Source organism: Python bivittatus, unplaced genomic scaffold (assembly GCF_059951505.1).
Source record: "Python bivittatus isolate LINGU-HERP-01145 unplaced genomic scaffold, Pbiv_v1 ctg000700_np1212, whole genome shotgun sequence".
NCBI classification, from domain to species: domain Eukaryota; kingdom Metazoa; phylum Chordata; class Lepidosauria; order Squamata; family Pythonidae; genus Python; species Python bivittatus.
The window spans coordinates 33880416-33899327 of record NW_028277098.1 but is presented as its reverse complement, the minus strand read 5'-3'; the positions used below and the strand labels follow the sequence as shown (position 1 = coordinate 33899327).

The 18912-nt window shown below is 38.9% G+C and overlaps 1 protein-coding gene across 1 annotated transcript in view; it reads left to right on the top strand.

The window, feature by feature from the left end:
* Positions 1–320: 320 nt before the first annotated feature.
* The window catches only part of ST6GALNAC3 (ST6 N-acetylgalactosaminide alpha-2,6-sialyltransferase 3), a 237724-nt gene continuing 219132 nt past the window's right edge, over positions 321–18912 (top strand). The window contains exon 1 of the mRNA XM_088153954.1: positions 321–550. Within this exon, the coding sequence (XP_088010080.1) occupies positions 533–550 (18 nt within the window). The 5' untranslated portion in view covers positions 321–532. The remainder of the gene's footprint in view (positions 551–18912) is intronic.

The window sequence follows — 18912 nt, the reverse complement described above, 5'->3', positions numbered from 1 at the left end:
CTCCCCCAGACCGGGAAAGCTTTCCTGTTACTTTTCTTTTAGAACCGGACGATAGGAAAAGTAATGTAAACTTTCTCGCCCCCCACCCCACCCCACCCCGGTACTCTTTCCAACCGCGGCGCATCTGCTCGCAGAAAGTTTTCCTTCGCGGCGTCCCGTGGCGATAAGGAGGAGACGGAGAAGCAGCCTCCGACCCTCTTCTCTCCTCTCCTCTCTCTCCTCTCCTCTCCTCTCCAAAAGCTCCCAAGAAAAGAGAAAGGCCGAGCGGGAGAGCCAAACTCAGTCACGTGACCGAAGGGGAGGTACGGACCTGGCTCCCAGCCAGTGGCAGAAGCTGATGGGTGGAACAAACGGAGCATGAAAGGGCCAACATGACTAACGGGTCGCAGAATGGTGCGGTTTCTTGTTTGCTTGGATCTCCCGGAATGTAAGCGGAGGCAGCCCGGCAGCGCTTTCAGTCTTCTGCCTCCGAGTGGATCTGTTATTCACAAAGCAGATCCCGGCTGCTCTGGGGGTTAAGGAAGGATAGAACATGGCCTGCATTTTGAAGGTAAATCTCTATCTGTTGCTTGGATTGTTCAAAAGGAAGGAGAGAGAGAGAAAGAGAGAGAGAGAGAGAGAGAGGAGAAAAAAACCCAAAAAACCCGAAACGAGCCCCGTTCGCTTCTCCGAGCATGGAAATCGGGGTGGCCCTCTGGCTGCTTTTTAATGGCATCTGAGTGTTTCTGGGCACCTCTTCTCCCCCATCCGCTCCCCCCGCTGGAAAACGGAATGCCGAGAGAGTCTCAGTCGCCCAGCCGTTCCTCTCCTTTTCTACTGCTCTTGTTCTCTGTGCTGCACTGTCGGTTCTGCCATCTCTCCAGCTAGTGGGGATGGGAAGGAAGAAGGAGAAGCAGCAGCAGGACTCAATGCGGCGTAGGAGAACAGGCAAGGGACGGGGAGGGAACCGCGGGCTGGTTCCTTCCAGACTTAATCTTACGGCAAAATGCCCTTAGGATCCGCCGCGGGGAGAAGCGCCGTCCGTTCTTCTCCTTTTTGGAACCTCTGGCGCGAGTCTCGCGCTGCTTTCAGATGAACAGAAGCCGTACAAGTTGCTCCATAAGCGCGCACACAGCCCACATTTCCCGCGACCCGCCTCTCTCCTCGATCTCAGCAGAACCAAACGTGTCCTTTACTCATCGGAGGCGGGCGTCCTGCACAGCCTCCGGTTTCTTCTCTCCATCTCCCTCCCGAAGGCGAGAGAGGGACAATAACAAAATCCTTTCCGTTTCACGACGGTCCTCTTCATTCCAGCCGCCTCTTGCTTTTGGATTGTTTTATTTAAGTGCTCGCAGTACATATTTAGGTCAGGAGGAGGTTGGGACCCAAGGCGTTGGATCCTGTGGAAGGAGGCTGAAGTGCAAGAAAGGAAGGGCAAACCTATCAGGAACATTTTAATTTAAAAAAATCATAAATAATACAAATAAAATCAACATCAGAACTGCTCAAAGCTCTCTTTACAGATCACACGTTAAAAAGCATACCAGTTAGGGTTAAAAGGATTTAAGTCATCTCCTTTTACTGCCCTGCCTTTGCGTTACTCTCACATCCACGCCAACAACTTTTGCCCAGCAGGCTAAGCTGAGGTGGACCTACAGCAGATCTCTTTATCAGTTCATGGAGTTTCTTACGCAAAGCTTTGGATTCCATTCAGCAGAGTTGTTACTTGAAATATATCTGCTGCAACTTAGGTTGAAGTTCAAAAGGCGTTCTTCCAGCAATGGAGGCATCTCAGTACTGTAAAAGTTTTGTTGGCCGCAAGGGTCGTATGATGAATGTAGTGTCTTATTTTCACAGGCCATCAGGGAGTTAGGAGAGGCCCACTTTGTTGCAATCCTGCTTAGCAAATGCAAGTTAATCTGCAATAAAACATTATTGGGTGCTTTTAGTAACCCCAGGTCTAATTTTGGTTTCCTTGTCCACAGTAACCAGTTGGCATTCTGTGTTTACAAGTTACTGACCCTGCTGGATTGGGGGTTTGTGTCAGGATGATCCTCAATTTTTTTCCCTACAGATTTGTTGTTGTTGTTGTTGTTGCAGATTTTGGAATTTTCCTTCAGCTAGCTGAAGCCTTCCTCTGGCGGGTGGTGACAGATTGGCTGCAGACTAACATTGAGGTGCAAAGTTGTCCCGCTGCAAAACACTGCTCTATTATGGCAGAAACACCACCATAGGAAGCTGCTTTAGTGAATCCACCTAGCTAAGACTACAGGATCTGGCTTGCAAAAACTATGGATGACCACTAGATGGCAGCAAAGATTTGAGAGTTTTCTGTATTGCTTTGTAGCCATCTAGTGGCCTTTCTGATTCTGACAGCTCTGACATGGTACACCTACTTTAGCTGGAGTTCTCCAAAACTTCCCCAGCCTGGTTAATGTTAGTGGTTAAACTTGGATTTTCTGCTTTCTGCACCTAATCTCTTCACTGAGACAGCACCCATTATAATACTTTCTATGAGCCCTGAATCTACTGCTTTGGGGTTAACCAGAAAGCTTTTCTCCCCATTGAACCATTGGGTCTACTTGGGCAAGACATCATTGCAACAAATACTTCACAAACTATATTTCTAGGACCCTTTATTTTAGGAGGGGCAGTGGAAACAATTATCCAAGATCCCCAAACAAGCCCCCACCCAAATAGTTCAGTATTTGAAATGGTCAGATAAATCAGTACATTTCATTCAAAGCAGTAACATTGATTGATACAAATATAAACTCAGGTGTAGTAGTCTTAATCTAAGATCAGAGTATTATTTCAGCATCCCCAGAAGCTCCTGTTTACTAAGTGATTGATTTCAATGGAATACCCCTGCCCCCCCATGGAGAAAATACCATATACTACAGTAAGAAGAAAATGGGATGGGAAGGAAGGTAGAAAATAGACAGTCTACTCCTAGGCCACTCAGAGTTTTAACCACCCTGTATTCATATGTTGAAGCATATTCTTTTGTTCCTGGATTTAGTAATATGAGATCTTATCCTTTGTCCAAATACCCCATTCATATTATTCACAACCAGGGCAGAAGAATACGGATATCATTACCTTTCATTTGGTTTTTGTCACATTTATGGAACATTTTGTTTAGACCTTGCACTCTCCCCCTCTCTCAAGGGTAGTGCTCAGACATAAAAAAACCCAACCTAGGTTAGCTAGTGTTTAAATCATTTATGCTCTGATGTGTTTAATATTGCCTAGATGAAAGGTGTTATGGGATAGTTCAGACAATCTCCTGAGTCAATACTTTGAGAACTTTAAATGTACTAGACACAGCCATTTTTAAAGATGAACAGCAGTTTCCTAATTATGTGTCTCCCTAATTCTTATATATCACTTTTGGATTTAAAAATGTGGGACCTGTTCACAGATTTCATTGATTACAGATTAGCCTATCTACCTACCTATCCACCACCATTGAGATATGGCCTTTCCCAAATGTTTTGTTCCATTCCTTTCCTATATTATAAAAGAAGAAAAAGACAAGTTGGAATTGTTAACCAGAGATATTGGTCAACTAATCTTGTTAATGCAGAAATGTGTAAGATTAAGAAGAGATACTGGGAGATTAGTTTTATTGTAAAGCAACTTAGACAAATCCAGCAATACATCTTACACAGGAATCAGATTCAGTAACTAGATAATTCTCATTCATATCAAGAAGTTCTGATAATCTAATGTTTATTTTATGTTTCCTTGAATGGATTTTTGCAGCAGAATGCTTGTTATTTCTCTCAGCCCTAGGAAGGAGGCAATGGCAAACAACTTCTGAAATCTTGCCAAGAAAACTGCAGAGTCTAGTGCAGGCAGTCTCCAGGAGTCAACACTGATTTGAAGGGACCGAATGAATGAATGAATGAATGAATGTCAGTTTTGAGCTAAGTGAAATTTTGCCCTCTCCAATGTGGGCACACATATGAATGTTGAGTGTGAATAGAACTAAGCTATGCTTGCTTACTCTTATGTTTCTTTAGAACTTTCCAATTAGTCAAGCTGGTTGAAGGCATTAACATTATTAATAAGCAGTGATGAAAGGAAAAGGAATATTTAACTCTAAATATTATGGTTCTGAAGAGGATCAAAGGAGTGGCTGACTTTGATGATTCTTTCAGTGAAGTCATCTTAAAGATCAAAGCAAAGCTGCCTTACTGTTTCATGCCACTCCAGTTGCTTTCTCCACCAGTAGCTACTGGACATGCTGGTGTAGGCTACAAATATAGCATAAAACACCTTCTCCAATCTAATTGTGTAACTGCTTTACTTCAGTGAGATAAAGAGTGCTGCCTTTGGGACAGGAAGTCCTAGTCAGGCCCACCTCTTACAAGGTAATGAATGTGCCAGTGATTGTAATTCCCACTGGACATGGTTACTAGGGAGGAGAGGGGAGTCCAGAGCATCTCTCTAAAAGCTTTCTAAGAAACTAGTAAAGCCTCCCTCATTTTGAGCTTGACTCCTCATGAAGTCTGTGAAGTTTTCTTGGCAACACTTACAGTATGTGTCACCGAAAAAATACCTGAGTTTTGTTCCTACCCCTGCTTAACTCTGATAAATAACCAGCTACTTTGCAGATAATGTATTCAAACTCTAGATTTTTTATAATTGGCTTATTTTTAATTTCTGTCCCACCTTTCTACTCAATTTAAGCATTCAAGGAAGCTAACTATTAATAAAAAACAGAATTGAGAAGACAACAGTTTCAGAACATAAAACCAAGACAAACATTAATTGACAGTTTTCTGCAAAAGAAATTAAACACCCTCACATGCCATTTAATTAAACAGGACTGACACATGCTGTTGTGTACTTACAATCTGATTATTTTATTTCATGTCTGCCCCCTTTTCTGAATTGGGTCCAGTGAGTTGACAAGTATGGAGGGAGTAATTTTCAGCAAATTCCCCTTTAAGCTATTGGCAATACAATAAAATATTTGGCACAGGGAACTCTAATCCTTGGACTTGAATTTATGAATGGCCAATCAAAACTGCCCCACAACTTTATACTTATTCGTAATTTCATGTGCATGCTGGTTCTTAATAAGGTGGTAGCATTTATTTTGTTTACAGGAGTTCGCTCCTCTAAATTAAGAAATTAAACCCCTCTAATAGCCAATTCCAATGTACCATTTCTTAACTTGCATTTTACAAATGTTTGTATGGAAATGTTTACAAAGGTCACTGTATGAAAATATTTGCTCTGTTCACTGTCATCAATGATGGAGATGCTTGCAACAAAACCTTGCCAAATCAGTTTATAGTCCTTTAATTGAAGGCACATGCTACAAATATTGGTGCCTGATTTGAATTATTTTTCAGACAGTAGTTACATGCCTCCAGCTAAGCACAGAATTTGACCTCCCATTATAAATGTATACATATGTGGCCAGTGTATTAAATTCATTTTTAAAATGCAAGAAAAGAATATAATGACAAAATGACCCTTAGCATGATGAAAGGGTGCATAAGGCGTAAGGATGTTAGAAAAGATCCGGGTCGCCCGTTTCTAAGAATGAACATCTACTGCTAAATGTATTATCCCCCCCCCCCAGTTGATGTGAAGATAGTATAAATAGAAATGAATGAATATAGATCTTCTTCTTGTAGCCAGTTGTGGAACTGGCTCTTGTGGCTCTTGAAACCAGAGAAAGACAGCCTTATCACCCTCTGCACCTACTCATAGTAATACTTATCTGTAGCTATTGTTTGAGCGTTTAGGGAAGTGAAATGAGAGTAGTGATTCAACCATCCAGATAGAGGCACAGACATCTGCTGACTTCTGCAGCTTGTCCCACGCAACTTTGGGAAACAGATACTCCTTAATTTTGGCATGGTCTCATCACTACTTGACGTAAACAAATACTTCTTAACCAGGATGCTCTCATTCTTGGGGTGACTAAACAAACCATTCCAAGCACAAGATAAGATAGACTTGTCCCAGGCAATCTCCAGTGAGATAAGACCATCAAAAACAGGTGTGAGTAATGGTGGTTCAGAGCCTATATAAGCTAGTCAGCCCCCCTCCTCCATGGAATGGAACTTCAGTGCACATCTAACTGGGAGGGTGCTTTCTGGGTTTCTCTGACTAGCAGAAGGGGTGTAAGGTCTTTCTTTCTGTGTCTTATTCTTGTATTTTCTTTGATTGCTGTCTCCTGTTATATTATGATGTTATTATTTTTATACTGCCTTGGAACAAAGCCATCAGAATCCAAAAGATTCTGCTGGGCTGAGGACAGAGTAATACACTCACATTCCGGCTTATTACAAGGGAGACTTATTCAGAATTTCAAATATTGGGCCTATGTGCCTGAAAAGGTACTTCAAAACAAGGATATCAAAATGTGGTGGGATTTCAAAATTCAAACTGATAACATGGTTTGAAATTCAAACTGGTAGCACTTAGAACAGAATATAGCAGATATTACTGTAGTAGAAAGGAAGAGTTGGAAAGCTAGAAATTCCGAATTTGGCTATACTGATTTAATGCAAAAGAAGTTATTTGCAGAGATGTCCACAGGTCTTGATGCCTTCATCCAAAGGATGAAAACAGTGTGGAACTTTCAGTTCTGCCCCTTTTCTTTGTGCGTACAGCAGTTGGCATTGTGGTGATGTGGTGCTGTTTTCTTTATTTCTCCGCCATTGGCCACCCCTAACTAAGGTTCTCAACTCTGAAAATGGTGTGTGATGAGAGGTGAGGCTATGGCTGTACATTGTTTTGCATACCATAGTTTATTGTGGTGATTGCCCAACTATGGCTTTTTAAAAAAGTAATTTGAACCCATCTCTGCATTATTAAATTATTGAGTATGGTGCTAGTCATACTAACTTCTCAAAAGTCATTCGTTTCCATCAGTTATTCTTTGGTGGAAAGGTCTGCTGTGTATTCTTCTGCCTATTCAAAATCATCAGCTAACAATTAGTGCCTGCACGAGGCAGGAATACCTTGTGATTCACTGTATTAAGTATGCCTTCCAAGTGCTTACAAATCCCTAGGAATAATAAAAGCAGGTATCTTGCCGCAACTCTTGAGAGCTGTTGTAGATGGTTGATAAATGAGATTCTGCTTGATAAGAAATAAGTAACCTAGTATTCTCCAGGTATTTGGGGCTTCCTAATCCCTTGCCAGTGGTAATTCTAGCTGGAGATGATAGTAGATGGTCTAAAACATCTGGTGGATATGAAGTTGTAGTATCTATTCTTGAGTTGGCCATTTACAATTTGTTTATATTATGCACTCTTAAGATGCACTGTGTCTGAAATTGTCTTTATGATCAGGTAATGCTACAATTGTATCACTTAATATTTCTTGGTACTTTTTGATATAAATCATCTCAAACTGGTTGTATGTATGTTCCTTTCACAAAGAATATTTGTGTCTAAAGAAAATAATTGCCCTTTTAGTGGAATGTGATATAGTTTATAATTTTGTATTTAAATAAGCCCTGATGCTTTCCAATCTTGGAGTCTGGTCAGAATAAGGAAAGAAGGAAACATTGATAAATACTTGTGTATGTTGTGAATTGCTCTGAAAATGAATTAGAGTAAAAGTAATCCATGGTACTATCACAAAGAAACCCAGCTGGCATGGTATTGAGATATGAGGGCACTTTTCATAAATTGTACTCTTCCTTTTCCAAAACTAGCATTGTCTGTCTTGTTCCTTAGATGTCAGTCTTTCATAAATACAACACAGAAACTATTGTGAGAAATTAGCTTTTGATTTTGGACTTCTACATATACAAAAACTAAATTAAGAATGCAGAATAGGGTTCCCAGATTTGGGCTGCAAAGTCTGGACAACTGTGAAATGGCAGCAAATAATTAAAGATTGTGGATCTCTTTGCCACCATTTTCTGGTCAGCTAGATTTTTGCAGCCCATATCTGGGAGCTGTAATCTAGAAACATGTTTCTGTTATATGTTCAGTAATTTTTCTTAATCTTTTGAATCTGAGCATTGACACTTGTGGATCTAATTCAAAGTCATAATAATTATTTTACAATAAGGTAGCTGTTTTATTTGCAACTGTTGCAAGAACAATGAATGGTCTTGTAGCTCCTTAGAACTAAGAAATTCACTATAGCATAACTTTTTCAAGGCTACATCTCACTTCAGAGAATATGATTTGTAAAGTAAGCATTATCCTGATAGAGCAGTGCAGAGGATCTACATACTGTATAGCTAGAGTGGGGTATTAATTAGAGTTTTGGAGTAGGACTGGAGAGACCTACCCAGGTCCAGCTTCAGCCATGGAAGTTCACTGGATGATTTTGGGTCACTCTCTCTCTCAGCCCAACCTACAATATTGGGTTGTTATTGTGGGGAAAAATAACCCTATCCCTAGGATTTGCTTCTTCTGGCATTTTTTATCTGGTACAAATAGCTTAAATTATCTGCAGCTTTATTAAGAGAAAGATTGCTTAATTGTTCTCTTTTCCATCTACCACCAACTTTGTAATTCTGTAATTACAAAGAATAAAAAATATATATTTTTGAGTAAAAGCTGGATTTTATATTTCCAGGCTGCTTGCTTGATTCTTCTTCCCAAACCATGGAGAATCCTTATGCAATCTAGTAACTCTGTTTGCATATCCACCATTTCTCTGAAGGATAATTTTAAGGTAGGAATCCACTATGACCATGGCTTGAATATCAGCCACATTTCCCCCCTCCTGCCCTCACTTTCTCCTCCCTAGATTTTAACTTTTTTGCTTACTGAACAGTTTTGGAAACATGAAAGCTTGCAAATGTAAAAAATGTAGACCTTCAGTTGACCTAATAAAAGTATTATCTTAATATGAATTCTGGAGCATAAAATTGAATATATCAGTAGCAGCAAAGAATATGTCAGTAGCAGCAAAAATTGCACAGCCCCCTTTTTAAAAACCAGAGAGAACAAAACATTTTCTCAAGGCAGGTGCATACTGAGGATATTTTCCAGATTCATGTAGAAACCAAACTGCTTGCAATGAAAATTGCTTGGCTTTTACACAATGCATAATCAGTAAAATTAATTGCCATTAAGGGGTCTACTTTAGATGTTAAATATAGAACAAACACCCCCTCCAATTAGATCTGGCTGCAAGGACAATGTCCTGCAAGTGAGTCTACCTGGCTTCTCCTCGATTCTGATGGAGGGCGAGTGATCAAAGCTCACTTGTCTTCCACCAGTAGAGTCAACTCACACACACCTACCCAAACCCATATCAAGGGGGTAGTAGTTAGATATTTTCTTGTTCTGTAATATAGAGGAAAGAGGAGGATCTCAACCAAGAAATCTGTGGCAAAGGCTGTTAAAAGCCAGCGAATAATTTTGAGATTTTTTTTCCTTATTATGTATTTTTTACTTTTAAAATATTTTTAATATAAATGCTTTCAGTTGTGCTAGCTTTTGCAACAACTCCCCCCAAAACAAAACAAAACAAAACAAAAGTAGAAGAAAACAAAACAAAAGCCCCAGGATACTTCATAGAATAATAACTATTATCACAGAGTTTCATGGATTATAGTCAACTTCATCAGTTGCCTTAACATAGTCACATAGTCCGGTGAGTGAAGCATATATGCATGCACCCACACAGACAAAGATGCACACACACACACACACACACACACACACACACACCATAACTGTGGAAAGAAAAAGGAAAAGGGGAAATAACAGGGTTATTTAGAGAAACAATTAGCAATAAAGTGTGACACAACTTCTTGGGGACAATATTATATTGAATAGGTTCTTAAGAGATATAGTGTGATAAGAACAAACTGTTTAAATCTGAGAAATTCTTTTGAATCAATGAAAACATTATTTACAACTTCTTCAAGAATGACCATCTTAAGGTCAGTCACAGAATGTTCTGGAAAATTGAAAAAAGATCTCCACAGGAAGGGGAAAGGTTTTAGGATTTTGTCATTTCTGATATTTCTAAATATGCCACCTCTAAAAACAGATTTGCATTTGTTTACTCATTTGTGTAGAGAATGGCAGTTTGCCCAACGAAAAAGGTAACAGAGCATTGTTGACAGATGATGGCATAGAACACAAGGAAGGATGTCTTTGTCTCCTGGTGTTATGGATAATATCACTGGATTGTAAGAGTGTTGCCAGAGTAGATAAGGTAGTGGAGTTGGCATCTTGGGTCTGAATGGTCTAACCATGATGTGGTCTTCTTAGTATCTCCTTTAGGTTTGGGCACTGTCTGTAAGTCTAGACTTACCATACACAACCTATGAGAGGAAACATTATTGTCCAGGATCAATTATTGATTATAACTTGAAATCGTTTTATTGAGAGCTATAGAGGTGGTCTATTGTTACTTCTTCTACATCTGTCCTGTAGTGTTTTTGTCCTGGAAATCATGGTGGCCCTGTTGATTTGTTTCTAAAGTTCATTGGGTAGTGATTGCAGTTTGAGAAATGCCTGATTTAAATCTCTTAAGTGTATGTGGCTATATTGAAGAACTTTAAATGTCAATTATTTTGTTTCACAATGGCGTCCAGAAAGTTAACCAATTTTATGGAGTATTCTAGGGTCAGGTTGATGGTGATAAGAAACTTATTAAAATCCTGATGGAACTTTGTCAAGGCCTCTTGTCTGTGAGTCCAGATTATGATTCACTAAGATCAGTGAATCTAAGGTAGAACAGTTTTGGGGTGGGATGATGGTAAAAGCCAGGGAAGTATTTTTTAAAATCTGTCATAAAGATACAGTGTCATGTGAATGCCCATAGCTATTCTATCCAGGATTTGATTTCCTATGAACTGTATAAATGCTATTTAATTATTTAGCTAAAAAAGTCCTCTAATGGAGTTGCAATTTCTGATAATTAAAATGTCCCTTAAAATCATCAGGAGTTCACCAACCTGTTTTTGTCTCAATTGCTTGCTTTTATATTTTTCCCTTTCCTGTAAATGTGCTCTAAACACAATTATGCTGGAAATATTCAGTGGAGTCCTAGTATTTTTCATTGTTGACAGAGGGACATGGAAGAATAAGTCAACAGATGGCTGACAATGTCCCACAAGGGATCTCCAAGAAATCCATTTGCTGACCGTGTCTTCTTCCAAAAGTCTTTCAGATTTCAGTCAATTAAATGAAGTCTCTTGTGTGCTGGTTGGAGGTGATTCTCTCCCTGATATAACTGGGGAAAACAAAATCAGAATCAGATCTCATCTTGCTTTTTGCCACTACCCAATCAATTGTAAGCAATACTTTTCCATGTAGTCATCATTGCAGTATATTTAATTTTAAGAGCATTTCATTACAAAAATTATGGGATAATGCAGGATTATTAGATTGTAATAGAGCGGTGAAACCACCCCAAGCATCTATTAATAGGTCCATAAAAGCATCTAAGTATTTTAAACAACAATGACAGATGCATCTCAAGAAGAAAAAGAATCGTTCTATGCTGACATTAAAGAAGTGCTACAACAAATGCCAAAAAGACATATAGGGAGATTTCAACACTAAAATTGGTAACAAAGAAGTAGAAATTGTTGGCAGATTTGGTGTAGGTGTAAGAAGTGAAGTGGTGATCACCTGCTGCAGTTTTATCAAGAAAATTGGATGAGGACATGGTTTGTTCAACCCAAATGCTATTTGGGCATGGACATCTCCAAATGGACTGTACAGCAGCCACATCAATTACATCATAAGAAGCCATTGATAGAAGAACACAGATATTTCTGTTAAGATTTGACCTGGTGCAGATTGTGGCTTGGATCATCAACTACTTGTAGCCAAGGTCCTTTTCAAATTTAAGTTCTTTTTCACCAAAAATAACATAGCATCCAGGAAATATGATATTGATGAAATTTTAGCTGTATATGTAGTCAAAGTTAGGAACAGATTTGACTTAACTTTATGGAAAGAACAACCAGATGAGCTATGGGAAGAAATGAAAAACATTATCAATGAAAGAGTTCAGAAACAGGTTCCATACCAAAAAAAAAAAAAAAAAAGTGAGAAGGTTGTAAGAAGAAGCCATCCAAATTGCTGAAGAGAAAAGGAAAGCTAAAGCCATGGGAAATAGATGAAGCAAGGTGACTAAATGCAGAATTTCAATGGAAAGCTACAAAAGACAAAGAAAATTAGTAGAATGAGCCCTTGAAAGGAATGGAGGAAAGAAAAGGACACATGCACAAATCTTTTTACGCTAATAAAACCCAGACACCATTCATTTCATGCAAAGGGACAGAGATGGGAAAGAATTGAATAAGCAGAAGCAAATAAAAAATAGATGGAAGGCATACAGTGAAGAATTAAATATGACTAGCAATGTTCTTCCACCATGTAACAGACATCTGTAACAGAGATATAATGGAAGACGAGGTAACATGCGCACTGAAACCACATCGAAAGAGAAAAGCCCTGAAATTGAAGGCATTCCATCATAATTGCTTAAATCAGTCCCAACGGCAGCAGACAAAACTATGTCAAAAAATATGGGTCACCAATGAATGTCCGAAAGACTGGAAAAGGTGTTCATCCCAAGCCCAAAGATGGATGACAAGTGTGTTTGTTCCAACTCTCTGTTAGCCCTTCCAGGTAGTCCAGGCAAAAAGCACGCCTGTGATTACTAGCCCTATCTTTATTGTAAGATTGCATTAACAAAATCTTGCAAGTGTGACAGTACCCCTCCCTTCCTTCACTTTTACTGTCCTGAAAATTAGGGAGGGTCCCTTCTGAGACTTTTTCACCACCCCTCCTCCTTCAGACTCAAATTTCATTTATCAGACCGTTGTCTAGGCCATGGCTCTTCCTTCTGTCTCATTCCCACATGCAATTATGCTACTGCACAATACAGTAGCCTTGATACTACATACTAGCGAAATTGCATTGAAAATCATACACGCACAATTGGTTCCAGTCAAGGAGAAAGAGATACCTGAGGTACAGACTAGTTTTAGAAGAGGAAGAGGCACTCAAGTCCACATTGGATTCATTCATTCATTGATTATAGCAATTGCAGTTGCATTGAATATGAAAAGTTATAGAAGTCCCTGAAAGAAATGGGCATTCTAAAACATTTGATTGAGTTAATATAATCATTTTACAACAATCAGGAAACCACTGTCAGAAGAACTTATGGAGACACAGTTGAAGATTCAAAAAGGCGTGCGATAGGACTGTATTCTATCATTTCTATTCAGTTTATATATAGAAGCAGTTTTGAGGAACCTCCAATTTAGATGAATCAGAAATTTGAATAAAAATTGGCAGCAGAAACATTAACAATCTAAGATGTGTGGATAATATTATTCAAAAAAATGAAGAAATGAAGCAGAAAATGAAAAGTATATAAAACAACTTATTCTAAAAGTCAAACAGTAAGTGAAAAAGCTGGATTGCATCTAAGCATCAAGAACACTAAAGGAATGTCAACAGCTGGAAATTGTGACATCAAGATAAAAACTGACAGTGAAGAAATGGAATCAGTCTAGGAATTTATTTTCCTCGGCTGTAAAATTAACCAAAAGGAAATGCTGGCCATGAAATTAAATGCAGAATATCACTTGGGTGCACTGCAATGACTACAGTTCAGTGTAGAAGATCTGGACAAATCAGGATATCCGTCTTAACACTAAAAAGGTAAAAGAAAATACAATAATAAAATACATATGTGCTAAATACAAAGAATCAATGTTCAGTTAAATACATCACTTTTACATGATACCCCATCTGTTCAATATAATCTATCAATCAATCAATCAATCAATCAATCATATTTATATAGCCACCCATCTCACACAAAGTGACTCTGGGCAGCATACAACAATTAAAAAGAATAAATAAAAACAATTACACATAACTATAAAAGCAGACAAAACAGGGGATAAAATTAATAAGGGAGCCATTACAAAACCTCCCTGGTCCCCTGGGAGCCCCAGGCCTGATCACATAGCCAGCTCTTGAGGGACTGTTAAGAGGGGTGGAGCTAATCTCACTTCTTGGGGGGAGAAGGTTCCACAAAGCAGATGCCACAGCAGAGAAGGCCTGCCTCCTGGGACCCGCCAAATGTAATTCTCTGGCAGACAGGACCCACAGCATGCCTTCTCTGCCAGACCTGATTCTTAACCGAACTGCCTTTCTTCTAAACTTAGCAGTTCTGCTAACAATGTATATGTTAGAGCCCAGGAGGAAATAGAACAATCTGCGATTGAGGTCCCTGTGAGCTGTTCTTTCAAGTAGGATTTTAAATATCTAAGTCTAAAAGGGGCATACAGTTGACAGTCAAACAAAACATGAGCAATATCTTCGATGGCTGGGACACCGCATATGCACGTCCTCTCATGATATGGCAAATGATGGAAGTGTCCATATTTGGCCATGGAATCCAACAACTCAGATTCTGCTCTAGAATAGGCCCCTCTTAGGAATTGCATCAAACTCACTGACAGGTATTTTTCCGTTTGGAAAGTGGTTTTGTTCACAGCCAGCCAATTTAAAGATCTATTTTTTTGCCAATAATTCCATGTCTCTTTGGGCACTGATGTCTGGGACTCTTTGTTTAAAAATTTCTTTTGCCTGGGAGGCAGTTGAAAGTAAATATAGGGTGGAAAACCCATGCTGTGAAATAACTTTGGTAAGACGGCTTACCCAGAAGGTGGGCTGAGCCATACTTATTTGTTCAGCTAAATGTATTTTGGGTAGCCTATCAGGGTCCATTGAATGGATCCTCTGCCAATAGGTAAAGACTTTGATTGTTGAGTGACTGTGTATGGAGTGGATACCTGTTTCTTCTCTGATTGTGAGGGCTGACATATTCTTGTCAGTTCCCAATATGCTTCTTAAAAAATGGGTCTGAACTTGTTCAACTGAGGTAGCTTTTGTAAGTCCCCACAGTTCTACGCCATAGGTCAGTATTAGGACTATTTTTGCTCTAAATACTTTCAATGTGGGGGTCAGGGTACCTGGGTAATTGTAATTGAATAATTTATATAATTTTTTGGTACTTGCTTCAGCCCTCACTGAACTTCTTTTAAAATGATTTGACCATGACCCTGTGTTGGTAAAGGTCACTTCTAAATAATGGAAAGAATTCACTTGTTCAATAGGCTCCCCATCCAGCTTCAGTTATATTTCACACTTTTTTTTTTTGCTAAACACCATCTCTTAAGATTTGGTTTTATTGATGTTTAGAGAATTGAGAACACAGTAGGTATTTAGCTTTTGCAACAGTCTTCTCAGGCCTATTTGAGAATGCACCATTAGAACTGTATTGTCAGCATATAAAAGAATATTAATAAATTTATCATGATACTTTTGCATATGAGTGTCTGAAGCATACAGGAATCCTGGAATATCATTGACATAGAGGTTAAAAAGCATTGAGGCTAGAATATAACCCTCTCTAACTTTATGGGTAGGTATATTCTGAGCTAGAGAACCATTTACATCCGTACACACTTTTAAGTGGGTATTTGAATAGAGGACCTTAATCTGGAGTAAGAGTCTGGGTTCCATGTTTAAGGTGGCCAATTTCTTCCACAGAATGTTTCTGTTCACAGAATCAAAAGCCGCACTGAGATCTATAAAGGTGGTAAACAATTTGTCGCCTTTAATTACTTGTTTTGTTATGAGATGGTGTAAAATAAAACTATTGTGGAGCACTCTGGTCTAAATCCAGCTTGTTCCTCCACTAAGAGGTTTTTTTCCATTACCCAGTCTTCTATTTTACTCAAAAGGTGTTTTGCATCTTAGCTACAATTCTGGTAAGGCTTATAGGTCTATACCTTTTTTAGTTATCCTTGTCTCCTTTTTTATATATGGGGTCTATAATGGTGACTTCCCATCTGACTGGGATGCAAACTGTGTTATTTCTATGGGAAAAGAGCCCTGCTAACAATGGGGCCCACCAGTCAATGTGTGTCCTGAAGAGTTCTGGTGGTAGAAAATCTCCAGGTGCCTTGTTGGGCTAAAGAGATTGGATAATAGATTTGATTTCTGATACTGACACTGGAAGCTGGGGGAAGGTTTTCAAAGGCTAAAGGATCAATGATTTGCTTATTTGGGAGCCTGGTTAGGATTAGCAAATAAATTTGCATAAAAATCCTCTCAAAATGAAGCTGGAATCGGGATATCGAGTTGGAATTTACTTTCCTTCAATAAACCAGATATGGTATTCCAGAAAAAATTGAGTTTGTCCCTTTTGCTGAAATTTCCAGTTCTGACCAGATTTTAGCCATATAGAAAGCTTTTTTAGAGGCTATCAGTTTCTTATAACCATGCCTAATTTTTAACATTTTAGTATGGTTTTTTGTTATGCAGAGTGCAGCTATAACCACAGTTATTGCCAAAAATACACACCAGCGTTAGAGAGATTTAAAGAATGCAATGTCCTTATCTTGTTCTCCAAAGAAATCCAGCCAGAAGTTATAGAAAATATCTGGTGGTTTATTGAGAAAAATAAAAACTACATAAAATACAAGTTTTATGCAAAACATAGAAAAAATCACTTCTTCTCATATATGTGGCATCCAAGACTTATCCACTACACAAGGTCAACAAAGTCTCTAGCCAAAACACTCTCAGAGAAGAGGTACACTACTTAGTTATTAGTTACTACTACATAACCTATAAAACTAATTACATGATGGCTAAAATCCTACTAAGAAGTGAGGCATACAATCACCCACAATTGTACTGACACTATGCACCTCCCCATTGGGTAACTAGCATACAGACGCCAATAGGTGGCAGTAAATAGCAGTATATGTGCAGACTAACAGAAATAAATGCAAATGGCCTGTTTTTGTAGTCTAAACAATATTTGGAGATAAGCGAGTTGCATTTCTTCCCATGGGAATATCCTAACATTTTTATGGTATAAGTGTCCTTGAGCCTGGCACGTCATTGCCCCCAGTAACTTTAGCATGTAGAAAGTTAGAATCAAACCAATTAGAACTTACTTGCTGTCAATTTCTGGTGAGGAGTTTGGCCCACTTAAGCCTTCTATTCTGCCTCACTTTGAGGATAGCTAGTAGCCTCTTATTGTGAGGCATGGATGGTCTAGTATCAGATTTGCCTTAGAAATGGACTTTGTTGGTGATAACTATCCTCCCTCACATGGGCTTGGATGTCTGAAAACAGCCCAGTCTTGTTCGTGTGACACATATATAGTCTAAAACACTGCTAGAATTTCCTGAATGGTATGTAAAAGAATATATAAGACCAGGTTCTTTTTCTCCTAAAATGTGGAGATCATTTATAGATCAAGGAGACCAGTTGTGAACCTGCCATATTTCTTTTGGGGTTTCTAGAGTTCCAGGGTGGGTCTTTTATAAGATTGTCCTCAGGGATAACACCCAGATGTACAAAATCAAATGAGGAGGCCCCCCACCCTGGCACTGAAGTCTCCCACTAGAATTATAGTAGCTTTAAGATGATTTGAATTTATCTTTAACACTGTCTTTTCTAGATGCACCCAAATATTTGGAGAAAAGTGACGAGATGAGTGTGGGGGTAGATATATGTTCAGTAGCACCATTTCAGAGAATTTGTATGTAAATTTAACAGCTGAGTAATGGGGAGAGTCATCTCCAAGGGTCAATTCCTGTCTTTGCCAGTCCAGCTCTGCCTTGGCTAGTAAAGTCAATCCTCCTGATGCCCACCCTTTAGTCTTGTATTTCTTTGCAGGAATAGTCCAGGAACTGAAGCCTGGTAAGTGAACCTTTTCATCATCTGTGGTCAGCCATGTCTCTTGGAGTGCTATGAAGTCAAAGTCAGAAAGGAACTCCACCAGGTCCCCTGTGTTGCTCTGTTCTTCCAACCAGCAATGTTCCATGTCAGTAACTGGATAGAACCCTTTGTGCTTGATATCAGTGGGGGTGATTGGGAAAATATTGGAATTTTGGGTTAAAGAACATGAGTCTTCCAGTTATTCAGCAGGAGTGATTTCATCCAAAATTCCTTCGGTGTCGAAAAAGAGGGACTGGTTTGAAATTTGTCTTCCATTGCCATTGCCTTGCTATTGTATGATCTCCAACAGGTTTTAAGGTGAGCAGCAATTTGAGGAGTACTTTTCCAGGTTGGCAGCACAGAATAGTATCAACATCCAGAAGAGATGGCTTACCCCTAGGCGATGATGATTTTCCTGCCTCAAGTTCTCTCCTTAAGCCATTTTGTACTGCTTCATGAACTATAGCCCTAACAGATGATTTGGGGCTTGGGTCTATTTTTAGAAGTGTTTTGCTAAAGGTGTCCTCCTTGTAACTCTGTCCCACTCGATGGCCAGACTCAGATAGTAACTCACAAAGATTTGGCCTGCATCTTCTTCTTGTCTATCAGCCTTGATTACAATTCCATTACTTATGTTTTCTGTGTGGTATAGTGTTTTACGGGAAGCAGGGGAAGTATGGTAGGAACTACTCCCAAAGACTCTTTGTTGTTCTTTTGCGTGTCTATATTCTTTTACCTGATTTATCTTGGAAATAGGATAACATGTACTGTATCCTATTTCCAGGGTCCTTGTATTTTACCTTTATTTTATTTTCTTTGATATGGTTGTAAGACTAATCAGCTAATAAACTATCTTTCTATCTTAACTAAGTGGAGTATAATAAATGCTATTGTTTTTTCTATATCTGCCAACAGTTGTGAATGTTAAAGAATTTTTAAAAAAGCAAATAGAAGAAAACTAGACTCCTTTGAATTATGGATTTGTAGTTGGCTACTGTTCATACCTTGAACAGCAAAAATAAACAAACTAGAAGATTTAGGATGTATCAAGCCAGAAATATCCCTGGAAGCTAAGATTACCAAGCTAAGACTGTCTTATTTTGATCATATCATGTATTCAAATTCCTTAGAAAAATCAATTATGCCAGGAATGGTTGGAGGTGTTAGAAAACAAGGCCAGAAAAGAACACACTGGGTAGAC